The 15579-nt window shown below is 38.8% G+C and overlaps 3 protein-coding genes across 4 annotated transcripts; 1 reads left to right on the top strand and 2 right to left on the bottom strand.

Moving 5' to 3' along the window:
- The first annotated feature begins 4580 nt into the window (after positions 1-4580).
- On the top strand, positions 4581-12053 carry LOC103404246 (uncharacterized). 2 transcript variants are annotated; one of them, XM_008343138.4, is made up of 5 exons: positions 4581-5487; positions 6304-6340; positions 6427-6663; positions 6765-6812; positions 7217-7882. In XM_008343138.4, exons 1-5 carry the CDS (start codon positions 5186-5188, stop codon positions 7697-7699), a joined length of 1107 nt encoding a protein of 368 aa, XP_008341360.1. In that variant the 5' UTR covers positions 4581-5185; the 3' UTR covers positions 7700-7882. The 2 variants fall into 2 exon arrangements, with proteins under 2 accessions (XP_008341360.1, XP_070672891.1); XM_070816790.1 differs by lacking the exon at positions 7217-7882 and adding an exon at positions 11387-12053 and having other exon boundaries at positions 4740-5487.
- LOC114822584 (glycerol-3-phosphate dehydrogenase [NAD(+)]-like) lies at positions 8037-10913 on the bottom strand. The gene is made up of 10 exons (XM_029097222.2): positions 10582-10913; positions 10183-10259; positions 10023-10095; positions 9690-9907; positions 9493-9600; positions 9152-9253; positions 8945-9065; positions 8815-8869; positions 8682-8730; positions 8037-8516 (listed from the first exon to the last, which is right to left on the bottom strand). Exons 1-10 carry the CDS (start codon positions 10886-10888, stop codon positions 8364-8366), a joined length of 1263 nt encoding a protein of 420 aa, XP_028953055.2. The 5' UTR covers positions 10889-10913; the 3' UTR covers positions 8037-8363.
- A 453-nt stretch (positions 12054-12506) lies between the features above and the next one.
- LOC103404247 (glycerol-3-phosphate dehydrogenase [NAD(+)]) lies at positions 12507-15579 on the bottom strand. The gene is made up of 10 exons (XM_008343139.4): positions 15147-15579; positions 14748-14824; positions 14588-14660; positions 14255-14472; positions 14058-14165; positions 13718-13819; positions 13511-13631; positions 13379-13433; positions 13246-13294; positions 12507-13090 (listed from the first exon to the last, which is right to left on the bottom strand). Exons 1-10 carry the CDS (start codon positions 15295-15297, stop codon positions 12938-12940), a joined length of 1107 nt encoding a protein of 368 aa, XP_008341361.3. The 5' UTR covers positions 15298-15579; the 3' UTR covers positions 12507-12937.

Here is a 15579-nt window from a genome sequence, read left to right as displayed (position 1 = left end):
CTCTGCTGACAAAGAAATATGGATCATTCCATTTCAATTACACTTGAACGATCATGATTTTTCGGTCTACGGGCTTCAGATATAGAGATTCGAAGTTAATCTCATTCCCTTAGTATTGATTGACTAGTATCAGACCTACTTAAAATTAGGGTGGTGTGAATCACAACAATTTTTTACTTTTCACACATTTCTTATTTTTTATTGTTGGATCAAATAATGGAAAATAATCAAATAACATAAATTAATAATATTTGTGTGGAAGGTAAAAAGAAGCTTCTGAATATTAACACCCTAAGACTATTGGACCACCTTGCCATATGTTATCTCAAATTTGGAGTAGAATTTGAAATTTAGAATTTATTTATTTTATTATATGTTGTATATAATTATGTATGTATCTCTTTCATCATGTAACTAGTTTGAATATAATTTACTTTCATAAAAGTAGAACAAATTGCTCATGAAAAACAGAGAGTTCATATGGCGAATGCTTTCTGCCCAAGACCATATTATCATAAAAATGTTCTTTGTTTTATGAAATAAACATGCAACTAAGTATTAAATGAGGGGATTGTTACTAGTGAAGATCAAGGAAATATTATTAGGAGTCAGTTAGAATAGTGCACACGTAAACTTTTTTAGACGAAATAGTATGCAAATTGGTATTTCATCGAGCTTTGATAGGCCTAAGGTCATATTGCACAATTGTCGACAGATGCCAACAACTTCCGAACGAGCATGTTGACTGATATCAATAGCTTTTGAGTGAACATGCCAAGTGAGTTTATCAACAGATGCTCATAGCAATGCACACAAAGACATGAGGCTCATGACCACCCTGCCTAATGCTCATTGAAGCAATTCATTGAACAAATGGAGTCCAGCTTTTAAGGGCATCTCAAATTTTCAAATGACAGCACCCAACTTTTTTGTGAAGGATTTTTGAGTTTTAGGAGTCAGTTGACCCACCTTTCCACAGGATAGATCCGCTACTATTTCTTACAATGCACCGATATATAAAATGCATTGTTGTTTGAGCGAGTAGATAGAGACGATTAACATTCAGATTCCAGATATGAAAAATGGGTATTGATGCATTATAAAATCATGGCCAAAGGATAGTATAGAATTTGATTTATTACTGAAAGGCATCTGCGGAATATCTTCAGCTTAAACGAGACAGGTCTCATCATCCCATCACAACAAGAAGAGAGAGATTTAAGCCAGTGAGACCCACCCCCACCATATTCCTAAAAACGACATAAACATTCACATTTTATCTGCCATTGGCTTCATTCACTGCCATTTTCCATGCTCTGCTGGTCATCTCTTCGATTATGTATTAGTCGTTAGTTAGTCATTTTCCACATATAATTCTAGTGTTTGTCTTCTTACCTTTGTTCGTTATTTTTAACAAAGCGATATTCTAAATTATGTATTATTAATAGAGTTCTAAACCATGAAGCAAAAGGGACATACGTATAAGGTGAACAAAGCTAGTTAGAAGAATGTTAGCAACCTTTTCATTTGCATGATATTCTCTTAATCGTCTATTTTCTACGTCGTTAAATCTTCCATGCAAAAAATTGAAAATTATTTAATCATCTAACATTTATCAAATGAATAATCGAATTATGTTTCTCATTTAAACATTAAGAAATTTAACATCAAGCAATAATGCAGGATAAAAATGAGTGTCAAAAGGATAGAAATAGGATCCTCGCTGAATCTCTTCCATCCGGATCCTTCATATCCTTCAATATTGTCCGTTAAACCAAAAATCGAACGGGAAAAAAAACTTGCGCCTTCGAAATGAGAAAAGGTTGTGATGACAGCATGCCTTGAATCCTCCGTCTTGATATTCGTGACGATGGTGTTGATGATAGGATGGTTGAGAGGGGCGCAGATGTCGGAAGAGGTGACAGCGTCGTTGGGATCGTAGTCTTGATTGATGAAGCATAACCGTGGAGGAGAATTAAAGAAGAAGAAGCATAACCGCAGAGAAGAAAGAAGAAGAGGCAGAACCACCCCAAAGAAAGAAGAAGAAGAAATGTGTTGTGGGAGGATTCGGTCGGAAGAGATCCGGAAAGAATCCTATTCCAAAAAGATAAACAAGAAGATTCGAGTGAAATGTTGCTAATATCCATACTGAATACTGACCTAACCCCCACATTTGAGGAAAAAAAAAAAATTGTTATTAGGTTTGACCATGACCATTTAGCATGTGATGTTGTTTTCATCAGGAGAGCTGAAGATCCCTAGCTAACATGACGTGCTGGCACTTCATCATATACGAGACCTTAAAAGGAACAACCTTTTTGTTTTCTGGAACTTAAAATAAAGAAATCAACAAGCAACCAAATAATATACATAAATTTTGTTTGGTTGCATGTGTTTAGTGTTTGAGCTATTATTGAACGGACATGTTATTGTGGTGCTAATCATATATTGTTATTCGAGAAAGTTACGCACGTGATTGATTTGAGATGATATTACATTGATATTATCGATGTAAGTAAGTTTTTTTCTCTCGAGTCTCAACTTTGAGCCACAAGGGTAAGAAAACTTCAATTTTCGCTGCCCTTATTCGCTTTTTATCTGTTCACCAACAATAAGGGTGACCCCAAGCCAACAAGGTTCACTGTTTCGCGAAGGTCAATGGAAGGAAGAAACATTTACTGTACGCAGTTTTACCCTTACTTTGCAAAGAGATTGTTTTCACGACTTGAACGCATGACCTTTTGGTCACAAATAAGCAACTTTTTCATTGGGCGAGTACTCACCCTCATCTGTTCACCAAGTGTATGAAAAATTTATACTGGCATTTTGTGCAAAATGACCTGGTTAATGGAATAGTGAATGAAAAAGTAGAATCCCTGCTTGGCTCTTATGGGTGGGACAAAAGGGTGTTGAGTATGAAGTTACACTATCTTGGTAACAATTTTACAATTCCGTTTATGGAGATGGGCAAATGCCACTGCTTGGCTCATACTTTTTCTTTACTCCAAGATATATGATTTATATATCTTGCGAGTTTGATTATCAAGAAACTTACATCCAACTAAGACGCTAACATGACATCGAGTGATTAATTTATGATACCATCACCTTTATATCTCAATTCCGGGTCAATTATTCTCGTGGCATCGATATTTTCTCCGGATGTCTGTGTCTAGAATTAAAGAATTCGGAAATCTGAGCCCTTGAAGAGAGAGAAAGAGAGATCCACACTCTTAATTTGTGTGAGATGAACTAATGAAATTGACTAATGAGAAACTACATGATTTAAAATGAGAGATCCGAATATTCGGATCCATCGGCTCCATACACAATCAAGAGAGGATGTCAATTCCTTTCCATTGCATTAGGAGACGCTTTCACAATTTTTGAAGTATTTGTGGATTTGGCAATAAAGGAAAAAGGTAAATGCTATTATTCTACTCAACTGTTTTTTCAATTTCTTTCCTTAATTTCTCTTCAAGTTTCTGAAAATCCTCGTAAACTCATGACCAAGAACAGAAGGGGTACATCCTTACAAAGTTATAATTTGTCTTCAAAGCAGAACTGGTGGACAATGAAACTATACTGAAATTTTGCAAAAAAGCTCGGACGCAATGGATAATTATTTGTTCTCTACCTAACTCATCACATGTTACACAATAAATAAAATAATCTGATAGAGGAACAGAGACAAATCATCAGTTGCATGTAAAAATCGCCTGAGCTATTCGTTTCGATTCCTAAACAAAGCCCTTTTTTTTTACTTATATTCCCTATTAGGTAGAAAGCTAACTAGAATCCTAAGCATTCTTTGTCAACCTGTGTGTGCTTTGATTTTAATTAGTTCTTATTTTTAGGCATGTTTTGGTTTTTAATATCAACTTTAATCATTCATTCATTCTTTTTTTGGGTTGGAATGGCTTCATGGTGAAAATTGAAACGACAAGCAACTTTATCCACATGGGTGCATGGGGTGGTGAGGTGGCTTTGTGGTCAGTGGTACCAAATTCACCACATTTGGCATCCTACACTTCTCCTTCTGTCAATTTCCCATGGCCCTACAAAATGATGCATTCCCATGTCCCATGGTCTCTCCCTATGACTCTGACCCGAGATAAATTTGTCTACAACGGAAATGTCACAATAACGTCATACCAACTTAATAACTCAAGGATATATGTTTTAATTATCTTAATAGCATGGAATGTCGCGTTCTAAACTTGTGATTTAATAACATGTATTTTAACTTTCTTACGTTGCATTGTAGTGTATCATTAGCATGATGCACTACTGTGCATCCCGAGTGCCTAGATAAGTATTTCGTGTGATTGGTTTGAAAACCCGTCAAACCATCCTACATTAGGGAGGAAAGAAGTCACATCATTTATTCAAAATCATACAACGGAATCCTTGTTGTGTAAAAACTCACCGACTCATTTCATTCTACGAAGAAACCTTGCGTAGGACTGCCTAACTATACTAACTAAAAACGAGACCTATATTACATGTTGCAAACCATACTATACGAATGACATGATCGAGATGTTCATGTACACGTCTCTCGCCACCCTATCACCCCCAAACCTAAGTAAAATGATCGTGCATGTGGTTTAATATCATAATGGATAGGATGTTAGGTTTACACCTATGCATCTCAGGTTCAAAAGTTTTCGAACTTTAAATTATTGTAATAGTTTCGAACTCTTCCATCACCTTGTTAATACTGTTCATCCAAAAAAAAAAAAACCCAAGGAAACTGTAAAACACAGTAAAATCTCTCTCCCTCCCTTTCTCTCTCTTCTCCTTTCTTTCCTTTTTTCTGGTCTCACGCTATCCCTAATTCTTGATGCTCCAGCTCTCTCAACTGCGCACACGCAGAGACATACATACATACATTTTACAGTAGCTCATACAGTATATTAGCCATAACGAAAGGAACAAGTTCTCTTCTCTCTCTCTCTCTCTCCTCCTTTTTCTTTCGCCATAAAGAATAAAGTCTAATCTTCCGGAGAAAAGGAAAAAAGAAGGAATGTCGATCCGAACTCACTTCCCTCACTAACAATTCAGAAAAACCCAAATCAAAATTTACCTTCTTTTCCCCATTACAGAGAGAGAGAGAGAGAGGAGAGAGAGTGTGTGTAAGTGGCCTGTTTAGAGAGAGAGAGAGAGAGAGAGAGAGAGTGATATGGGTGGGGTGACGTCGTCCATGGCGGCCAAGTTCGCCTTTTTCCCACCGAACCCACCTTCGTACAAGCTCATCACAGACGAGCACACCGGGCTCTTGCTTCTCAGTCCCTTCCCTCACCGTGAAAACGTGGAGGTTCTGAAACTCCCGACTCGCCGCGGCACTGAGGTAGTGGCCATCTACATTCGCCACCCTTTGGCCACTTCCACTCTGCTCTACTCCCACGGCAACGCCGCCGATCTGGGCCAGATGTACGAGCTCTTCATCGAATTGAGCATCCACCTGCGCGTCAATCTCATGGGGTACTCTGTTTCTCTCTCCTCCTCTCTCTCTCTCCAAAGTTTCCCACTTTTTGCTACTCTCACTTTTGGAATCTTGGGTTTTTCCAGATTTTGAGCTTTATGTTCTTTGTTCTCAATTACTTGCTAGTGTTGGCATCTGGGTTTTTCTAAATTTAGAGCCTTTGTTAGTTTTTGTTGCTGGATTACTATCCCTGGCATCTGGGGTTTTATTAGTCCACTGATCAGCTGCAACTTTTTTGGTATTTTTGAACGTTTTCTTGTATTAATTTATTGGATATTACTAGAAAGTGGATATTTAGTAGATATTGGAGTAGTTCTATTGGATTTCTAGTATAATCCTTCAAGTTTTTATTCAAGTTATAGAAGAAATGCGATGTGGGAGTTGTGCTGTGGTATACCTTCTTTTAATTTGAGGAAATCCAAATCAGTTAAGATGTCGATGTTGGGTACTTTGATCTACCTTTCCTGCCATCTATTGAGTGAATTCTCCAGCCCCTTTGCCTGCTTAGACAGTCTAGTTTGAGATGATATAGTAGCTGTGAGTGCCTTTCGCACAGCGATCAGTCATTCAATGTCCACCAGGATTGCAGTTGTGGTGTAGCTTTGTATAATCGTCATACTATATGATGTTTTTTCATTGCCGTTGCGTAAGTTTCATCTGGTGCCATAGGGTCACAGGGTTAACTTAGTTGTTTGGTTCATGTTTGCGAGAAAATTGTGTTATCCTCGTTGTTTAGAAATAATTTATCGGTTATCTGTTATCCTTCATTGTAATCAATAATATTCTCAACGTTACTTATCTGTAATGTTTTGCAGGTACGACTATTCGGGCTATGGGCAATCAACTGGAAAGGTCTGTTGGATATTTGAACAGTTTGCGTATTAACTAGTTGTTTGAGCACAGTGCATCATGTAAGTCCCATATTTTCTGTGTTCCAGGCAAGTGAGCAGAATACATATGCAGATATTGAAGCTGCATACAAGTGTCTTGAAGAAAGCTATGGTACCAAGCAGGAAGATATCATTCTCTATGGCCAATCTGTTGGAAGTGGCCCCACGTTGGATCTTGCTGCTCGGCTGCCTCAGTTAAGAGCTGTTGTCCTGCATAGTCCCATACTATCTGGTTTAAGGGTCATGTATCCTGTAAAGCGTACATACTGGTTCGACATTTATAAGGTAAGACAACTCTCTTCAGTTTGCATATCAAATCTTATGCTTGCTGGCCGAGTTTATGACCTTGGTCTAATTGTATGCTTTATTGTGTTAATGGCGCACAGAATATCGACAAAATTCCACTGGTCCATTGTCCTGTTCTCATCATTCACGTAAGTATGCTACGCTAGATTTTTCTACTTTATAATTGCATCTATGATTACAAGAACCAAACCAGACTCCTTTTGATGCACGATCTGCATACGCATTTGACCAGTTCTTGTCTAGTGTGACCTCTTTTATCGGGCAAAATGTGCATATCAAATAAACTTGTCAGCAGTTTTATTAATGCATTAGAGAACATAAACCCTGCAGTTCTTAACATTTTATTTCTGAGACTTCAATTTTCTTAGCTAAAGAATGGAATTTTAAGAAAGAGAGTATTGCTGCTGATGAATAAGGGTTTTGTTTGATCATCATCTGGCATGCCATGTCGAAAGATTATATATATGATGACTATATGAGATGCCAAATCGGCCTACTCTTCACATTTTTTAGCCGTTGCATCGTCTTGTAGGGGACTGCGGATGAAGTAGTCGATTGCTCTCATGGGAAACAACTCTGGGAACTGTGTAAAGAGAAGTATGAACCACTATGGCTTAAAGGAGGGAACCACTGTGATTTAGAGCTCTATCCTGAGTATATCAGGCATCTCAAGAAGTTCATATCAACCGTTGAGAAGTCTCCTTCCCAGAGATACAGTTCTAGGAGAAGCACGGACCAGTTCGAGCAGCCTCGGAAGAGTACTGATGTTTACGAAGTTTCAAGGAAGAGCACAGATCGAAGGGAGAAACCGAGGAAGAGCACTGATAGGCCTGAAAAACTGAAAAATCAGTTCATCAGTGCTGATAAACTAGAAAAATTAAGAGTATCTTTCGACCATATGGAAAGGTCTCGGAGAAGCGTGGACTGCCATGAGAAGTCCAGAAAAAGTATCGACCACCAAATGGACAGAGCGCGGAAGAGTGTGGATCGGTTGGATAGACTACGAACTGGGTAACTGTTGGAATAAAACCATACGCAAAATTCAAGGCCGGGGTTTGATGTTGTGGGAAAATTATTTGGGTCGTTTGTTTTTTTTTCTTTCTAATTTATGGTATTCTTGCTGTGTAATTTGGGTTTGTGGCAGTTTTATAACTTCTATTTCAAGAAATGAGAAAGGGTTTGGTGTTAAATAACGAAACCGCGATACTCGTTCTCAAATTGTGACACCAGAAATGTTGAGAATGAGTCCCACATTGATGGGAGGGACCTTGCATGAGCTTACAATAGATTGGGCTATTCCACATATTGTCAGTTGGTTTTACGGTAGATCCTCAACTTTCTTCAAGAAATGGTTTGTTCTAACTCTTTATTCTATTACTTGTGTATTCTCTAAAGAAGTTTACAACTTGGTGTTGATTACACATCGTGCATCAAACATGGGTACAATTTGAAAGAACAAAAAAGATGTAACAGAAACCGAAGGGAAACGTTAGACATCATTTGCTGTCAAGGTAAATAGCTTCTGAGCAGGTTACGTACTTTGTCCCTGCAACCGTATATTATTGCAAAGTGCTGACTTCTGTGGGAACCAACATTCCAAAGTATCGTCTCGTCTTCGCTATTGTGTGAAAGACATCACTAGCGCCTATCCATGATAAGCGGGCTGTGGGAAGAGCCGGCTAGATTTTAGGCGTGCGCTCACTGTGTTCAACTATGGCTGATGGAGGAAGAGTGCCAATGCAGATCTCATGAACTGTTGCAAAAAGTGGGAAGAAATCTAGCCACCCGCGGTGGCTTAGAACCTCGTAAACCTCTTTTGCTGTCGAGACACCCTTCAGAAAAGGAAAGAGAACATTTATGAATAGATGGTTTCGGGGCTGCATCTTTACGGAACTCATTTTCCATTTTAATTGATCAGGCTGCATATTAATGCAATATAAAAATCCGAGTAATAGCAAAGTTCAGTTGCTATAAAGCCTATTATTTTAAATGCATACCTGTAATTTTTGACCCTGCAGCATTTCTGCTTCAAGCTCATCGAACGATCTGCAGACAACAAACATAATGGCAATAGTAAGAAACTACCCCAGTTTTTTACAAGGTTGTATGCACCAAATTGCGGAGATTTACCTTTTCCCTCCACTCCTTGCAAAAGCTTCCGCAACTTTCCTGTTTCTTCCTCCTACTGCCAAACACACAGAGGTAAGAAAGAAAGAAAAAACAAAAAAAATGAAAATAAGAGATCGTCATGCTTCCATACGGCATGTCGTGATGAGATCAGCAACACCGCAGCTTTCAAAGAAGGTGGTGTCCTTGACAGATGAAAATAACATCTTGGAAAATGCCTTCATCTCTCTTAGACCGATTCTCATAATTGCAGCCTGGTCATTCAAAATAAGCAGTCAAAATGACATAGAAAAAGCAGATGAGATGTGGGTTCAACTTTTACCAAAATTTTTGAGCTTACCTTTGTGTTATTTCCCATCTCCAACCCATCCACAAAACCTGCTGCTATGGCCACAACATTTTTCAGGGTTCCACATAGTTCTACCCCTTCCACATCTTGGATCTATAAATTTCAAACACGGAAAGGTGTCAATGGAGCATTCCAATATATATTTGATGTCAATCGCTAAATCAAATTATATGCAGGGATACGTATTTAGCGTAGCTAACGTACTACCAAATTTTTACTAAATTGTGTGGGAAACTAAAGTAGTTCCCGTCCGTGCCAAACATTCATGATAGTAAAAGACTAAAAGTACACTATTATGACATTCATTGTAACAATGTATTCGATGTACTCACAGGTGTGACTATGAAGTAGGAAGTACTAAAGAGCTGAACCCATTTCTGTGCAATCTCTTTGTTCTCTCTGTATCCAACCGTGGCTTCGCTAAATTTCTCCACAGCAATCTACACAAACAGATTCTAGTTTCAGCCACACCAGATGTGATATGATCTGGGAAACGAAAGTTGTAGAGTGACGAGTCAAGCTAAATTACCTCATTAGCTATGTTTGCTCCCATCAGAACACAACAATTAATACCCAACTGCTGTGAGATGAGTGTCGAGATCATGCACGGGCCTTCCATCTTGACCTCCATTCCTTTGATGAGGGAAATTGCCTCCACATCCGCTTTTACCTTCCCAACAAGCCTCCCGCATATACCCTCCATAAATTGATGTGGAGTAACAAATACCAACATGTTCGCACCGTTCACTGCAAAACTCCCCCAACTATAAAAAATTTGCTCCAAGCGCCCAACAAATTGCACAAATTCAAAACATAGTAACTTTAAAAAGTTGACCAAATATTTTGCTGAGAAATTAAGTACCTGCATTCTCAAGGTCTGGATCTGCAACAACATTTTTCCCCAGCTTAATGCCGGGCAGGTATTTCACATTTTCCTATCGAAAAACACCATACAAACGTTTACAACAGGATAAATTCATGCACGTATAATAAGAGTGCATTAAGGATCGTTGCTTTTTTACATTGTTGCGGTTGATGGCATCTGTGAGCTTCTCACCACTTGGTAATGTTTCCTCAAACACCCACATTCTCACTTCATCTGAATTCCAATGCAGAAAAAAAAAAAAATACTCAAATTGCAAATGGGTTTTCATTAAAAATTGGGTTTCCAGATTTTTCATTCATTAAACACCGAACAGAATAAAATCCCAGAATCAAACAAGAAAATTCAATTAATTTGGCATTATTTAGGAACAAAACGAACAATATGTTCACTTTCTCAGCAACCAAACATAAAATTAGAGAATAATATAAGGGACATAAACAAAAATTCTGACCGTTGGCTGGCACACATAAAGATTCTGTCTTTGCATGCAGAAAGAAAATGGAAATGCAGAAAACAAACAGGAAACAAATAATACCGTGGAAGGAAGAGAGCCTGAGGGTGTTGGAGGCAATGAGTTTGGCGGCAACACTACCCCAGTTGCCACTGCCGACGACGGTGACTCTGGTTTTGTGAGGAGCTTCAGGGCCCGTAGTGTAATCTTCCTCCTGTTGGAGTTCTGGAGCCATGGATGAAGAGGAGAGAGAGAGGAAAGGAGAGAGAAAGAGAGGAGGGCAAAAGGGCAACGCGTGGATGATAGAGGAAAAGGTATAGGAGGAGCGAGAGAGAAGGAGAGGAGACAGAGAATATAAGAGGGAAGACACCCGTCGGGGCGGATATGCCATACACGTTTCGTCACAAACGATGCCTAAATTGTATTGAACTCCAAGACAAATATGGCGATCTCCTCTATGATCTAATAAATTAAAATTACTACCATATACTACACCTTTTATGTTTTTCATCTCTCTCCTGTCCAATCAAAACATCTTACAAAAAAAAGAGTTTTAATAAAACATTTCCGGTACGGTTTATTTTTAACGAAAAATCACTTTTTTACCTTTAACTGTCACTATTCACTATACCTTTAAAAATAAATTTTCGTTAAAAGAAAAGTTTTTTTGAACTTTTCGTTAGTTTTCCTTACAAAATATATGTTGTCCTGCATAGTCCCATGCTATCTGGTTTAAGGGTCATGTATCCTGTAAAGCGTACATACTGGTAAGAATAAGGGTTTTGTCTGATCATCATCTGGCACGCCATGTCGAAAGATATATGATGACTATATGAGATACCAAATCGGCCTACTCCTCACATTTTTTAGCCATTGCATCATCTTGTAGGGGACTGCGGATGAAGTAGTCGATTGCTCCCATGGCAAGCAACTCTGGGAACCGTGTAAAGAGAAGTATGAACCACTATGGCTTAAAGGAGGGAACCACTGTGATTTAGAGCTCTATCCTGAGTATATCAGGCGTCTCAAGAAGTTCATATCAACCGTTGAGAAGTCTCCTTCGCAGAGATACAGTTCTAGGAGAAGCACGGACCAGTTCGAGCAGCCTCGGAAGAGTACTGATGTTTACGAAGTTTCAAGGAAGAACACAGATCGAAGGGAGAAACCGAGGAAGAGCACTGATAGGCCTGAAAAACTGAAAAATCAGTTCATCAGTGCTGATAAACTAGAAAAATTAAGAGTATCTTTCTACCATATGGAAAGGTCTCGGAGAAGCGTGGACTGCCATGAGAAGTCTAGAAAAAGTATCGACCACCAAATGGACAGAGCGCGGAAGAGTGAGGATCGGTTGGATAGACTACGAACTGAGTAACTGTTGGAATAAAACCATACGCAAAATTCAAAGCCGGGGTTTGGTGTTGTGGGAAGATTATTTGGGTCGTTTTTTTTTTTTTTCCTTCTAATTTATGGTATTCTTGCTGTGTAATTTTGGTTTGTGGCGGTTGTATAACTTCTATTTCAAGAAATGAGAAAGGGTTTGGTGTTAAATAACGAAACCGCGATGGTCTACTTTCTGAACCAGTTCGAGAAACAAAATCAATTGCAATCGAGACTTCGATCTCTCGTTCTCAAACTGTGACACCGGATATGGTTCGTTCTAGCTCTTTATTCTATTACGTGTGTATTCTCTAAAGAAGTTTACAACTTGGTGATGATCACACAATAACTGTTCTAAAAATCCCCGCCTAGGCGCTAGGCGGCTGGTCACCGCACGATTAATGCCTAGACTGCCTAGGCATCTGCCTAGCCCGCCTAAACCGCCTAGGCATCTGCCTAGCCTGCCTAGGCACCCACCTATCCCGCCCAAACCCGCCTAGATACCTGCCTAGGTTGCAACTCACTTAGATAAAAAATAGATAACTTCCCTTTTGCATTTTATTGTTTCCAATAAATTATAAGAGACTTATTGAACACTTAAATAAACACACATTATATGTTTGCTCCCTATGTTTTCATTATGTTTCAATACTTCATAATATATATATGTCATTCTATTTACTAGTTTATGACGAAATTATGTATATTTTAAGTATAAACAGACACTTATTTACACGAAATAAAATAGATTTACTTAAATCCGCCTAGGCAGACTAGGCGCTAGGCCCCATCCCGCAGTCCGACTAGCGCCTAGCGTCTTTTAGAACCTCACACATTGTGCATCAAACATGGGTACAATTCGAAAGAACGAAAAAGATGTAACAGAAACCGAAGAGAAACGTTGGACTTCATTTGCTGTCAAGGAAAATAGCTTCTGAGCAGGTTACGTACTTTGCCCTGCAACCGTATTCCAAAGTTTCGCCTCGTCTTCGCTATTGTGTGAAAGACATCACTTAAGTAAACTACCCCCTACCCATGATAAGCGGGCAGTGGGAAGAGCCGGCTAGATTTTAGGCGTGCGCTCACTATGTTCAACTATGGCTGATGGAGGAAGAGTGCCAATGCAGATCTCATGAACTGTTGCAAAAAGTGGGAAGAAATCTAGCCACCCGCAGTGGCTTAAAACCTCGTAAACCTCTTTTGCTGTTGAGACACCCTTCAGAAAAGGAAAGAGAACATTTATGAATAGATGGTTTCGGGCTGCATCTTTACGGAACTCATTTTCCATTTTAATTGGTCAGGCTGCATATTAACGCAATATAAAAATCCGAGTAATAGCAAAGTTCAGTTACTATAATTTTAAATGCATACCTGTAATTTTTGACCCTGCAGCATTTCTGCTTCAAGCTCATCAAACGATCTGCAGACAACAAACATAAGGGCAATATTAAGAAACTACCCCAGTTTTTTACAAGGTTGTATGCACCAAATTGCGGAGATTTACCTTTTCCCTCCACTCCTTGCAAAAGCTTCCGCAACTTTCCTGTTTCTTCCTCCCACTGCCAAACACACTGAGGTTAGAAAGAAAGAAAAAACAAAAAAAAAATTAAAATAAGAGATTGTCATGCTTCCATACTGCATGTTGTGATGAGATCAGCGACACCACAGCTTTCAAGGAAGGTGGTGTCCTTGACAGATGAAAATAACATCTTGGAAAATGCCTGCATCTCTTTTAGACCGATTCTCATAATTGCAGCCTGGTCATTCAAAATAAGCAGTCAAAATGACATAGAAAAAGCAGATGATATGTGGGTTCAACTTTTACCAAAATTTTTGAGCTTACCTTTGTGTTATTTCCCATCTCCAACCCATCCACAAAACCTGCTGCTATGGCCACAACATTTTTCAGGGTTCCACATAGTTCTACCCCTTCCACATCTTGGATCTATAAATTTCAAACACGGAAAGGTGTCAATGGAGCATTCCTTCAATATATATTTGATGTCAATCGCTAAATCAAATTATATCCAGGGATAATTAAGTATTTAGTGTATCTAACGTACTACCAAATTTTTACTAAATTGTGTGGGACATTAAAGTAGTTCCCGTCCGTGCCAAACATTCATGATAGTAAAAGTACACTAGTATGACATTCATTGTAACAATGTATTCGATGTACTCACAGGTGTGACCATGAAGTAGGAAGTACTAAAGAGCTGAACCCATTTCTGTGCAATCTCTTTGTTCTCTCTGTATCCAACTGTGGCTTCACTAAATTTCTCCACAGCAATCTACACAAACAGTCTCTAGTTTCAGCCACACCAGATGTGATATGATCTGGGAAACGAAAGTTGTAGAGTGACGAGTCAAGCTAAATTGCCTCATTAGCTATGTTTGCTCCCATCAGAACACAACAATTAATACCCAACTGCTGTGAGATGAGTGTCGAGATCATGCACGGGCCTTCTATCTTGACCTCCATTTCTTTGATGAGGGAAATTGCCTCCACATCCGCTTTTACCTTCCCAACAAGCCTCCTGCATATACCCTCCATAAATTGATGTGGAGTAACAAACACCAACATGTTCGCACCGTTCACTGCAAAACTCCCCCAATTATAAAAAATTTGCTCTAAGCACCCAACAAATTGCACAAATTCAAAACATAGTAACTTTAAAAAGTTCAGCAAAGATTTTGCTGAGAAATTAAGTACCTGCATTCTCAAGGTCTGGATCTGCAACAACATTTTTCCCCAGCTTAATGCCGGGCAGGTATTTCACATTTTCCTATCGAAAAACAGGATACAAACGTTCACAACAGGATAAATTCATGCACATATAAGAAGAATGCATTAAAGATCATTGCTTTTTTACATTGTTGCGGTTGATGGCATCTGTGAGCTTCTCACCACTTGGTAATGTTTCCTCAAACACCCACATTCTCACTTCATCTGAATTCCAGTGCAGAAAAAAAAACTCAAATTGCAAATGGATTTTCATTAAAAACTCAAATTACAATTGGGTTTTCAGAATTTTAATTCATTAAACACCCAACACAACAAAATCCCAGAATCAAACAAGAAAATTCAATTAATTTGAATTATTTAGGAACAAAACATACAATTGTCTCAGCAACCAAACATAAAATTAGAAAATAATATAATGGACATAAATAAAAATTCTGACCGTTGGCAATTGGCATACATAAAGATTCTGTCTTTGCATGCAGAAAGAAAATGGAAATGCAGAAAACAAACCGGAAACAAATAATACCGTGGAAAGAAGAGAGCTTGAGGGTGTTGGAGGCAATGAGTTTGGCGGCAACACTACCCCAGTTGCCACTGCCGACGACGGTGACTCTGATTTTATGAGCAGCTTCAGGGCCAGTAGTGTAATCTTCCTCCTGTTGGAGTTCTGGAGCCATGGATGAAGAGGAGAGAGAGAGGAAAGGAGAGAGAAAGAGAGGAGGGCAAAAGGGCAACGCGTGGATGATAGAGGAATAGGTATAGGAGGAGCGAGAGAGAAGGAGAGGAGACAGACGATGCCTAAATTGTATTGAACTCCCAGTCAAATATGGCGATCTCCTCTATGATCTAACAAATTAAAATATCTACCATATAATATATCTTTTATGTTTTTCATCTCTCTCCTGTCCAATCAAAACATCTTATAAAATTGTAAAAATATATATTGGTTGTGCTGGGAT

The sequence above is a fragment of the Malus domestica genome, chromosome 17, assembly GCF_042453785.1.
Source record: "Malus domestica chromosome 17, GDT2T_hap1".
NCBI classification, from domain to species: domain Eukaryota; kingdom Viridiplantae; phylum Streptophyta; class Magnoliopsida; order Rosales; family Rosaceae; genus Malus; species Malus domestica.
Note: the sequence above shows the minus strand (reverse complement) of the source record. Positions and strands in the feature narration are given on the sequence as shown.

What these genes read in the sequence shown, in the direction of transcription:
- LOC103404247 (XM_008343139.4), bottom strand. Translation starts at nt 15,297, where the DNA reads ATGGCTCCAGAACTCCAACAGGAGGAAGATTACACTACTGGCCCTGAA. An exon ending in CCTACTTCATGGTCACACCT is followed by an intron (nt 13,820 to 14,057) that starts GTGAGTACATCG and finishes TGAAATTTATAG; the next exon opens with ATCCAAGATGTGGAAGGGGT. An exon ending in AGATGGGAAATAACACAAAG is followed by an intron (nt 13,632 to 13,717) that starts GTAAGCTCAAAA and finishes TTGAATGACCAG; the next exon opens with GCTGCAATTATGAGAATCGG.
- LOC103404246 (XM_070816790.1), top strand. Translation starts at nt 5,186, where the DNA reads ATGGGTGGGGTGACGTCGTCCATGGCGGCCAAGTTCGCCTTTTTCCCA. An exon ending in CTGCGCGTCAATCTCATGGG is followed by an intron (nt 5,488 to 6,303) that starts GTACTCTGTTTC and finishes AATGTTTTGCAG; the next exon opens with GTACGACTATTCGGGCTATG. An exon ending in GTCCTGTTCTCATCATTCAC is followed by an intron (nt 6,813 to 11,386) that starts GTAAGTATGCTA and finishes ATCATCTTGTAG; the next exon opens with GGGACTGCGGATGAAGTAGT.
- LOC114822584 (XM_029097222.2), bottom strand. Translation starts at nt 10,888, where the DNA reads ATGGCATATCCGCCCCGACGGGTGTCTTCCCTCTTATATTCTCTGTCT. An exon ending in GAGCAAACATAGCTAATGAG is followed by an intron (nt 9,601 to 9,689) that starts GTAATTTAGCTT and finishes CTGTTTGTGTAG; the next exon opens with ATTGCTGTGGAGAAATTTAG. An exon ending in TGCAGGGTCAAAAATTACAG is followed by an intron (nt 8,517 to 8,681) that starts GTATGCATTTAA and finishes CCTTTTCTGAAG; the next exon opens with GGTGTCTCGACAGCAAAAGA.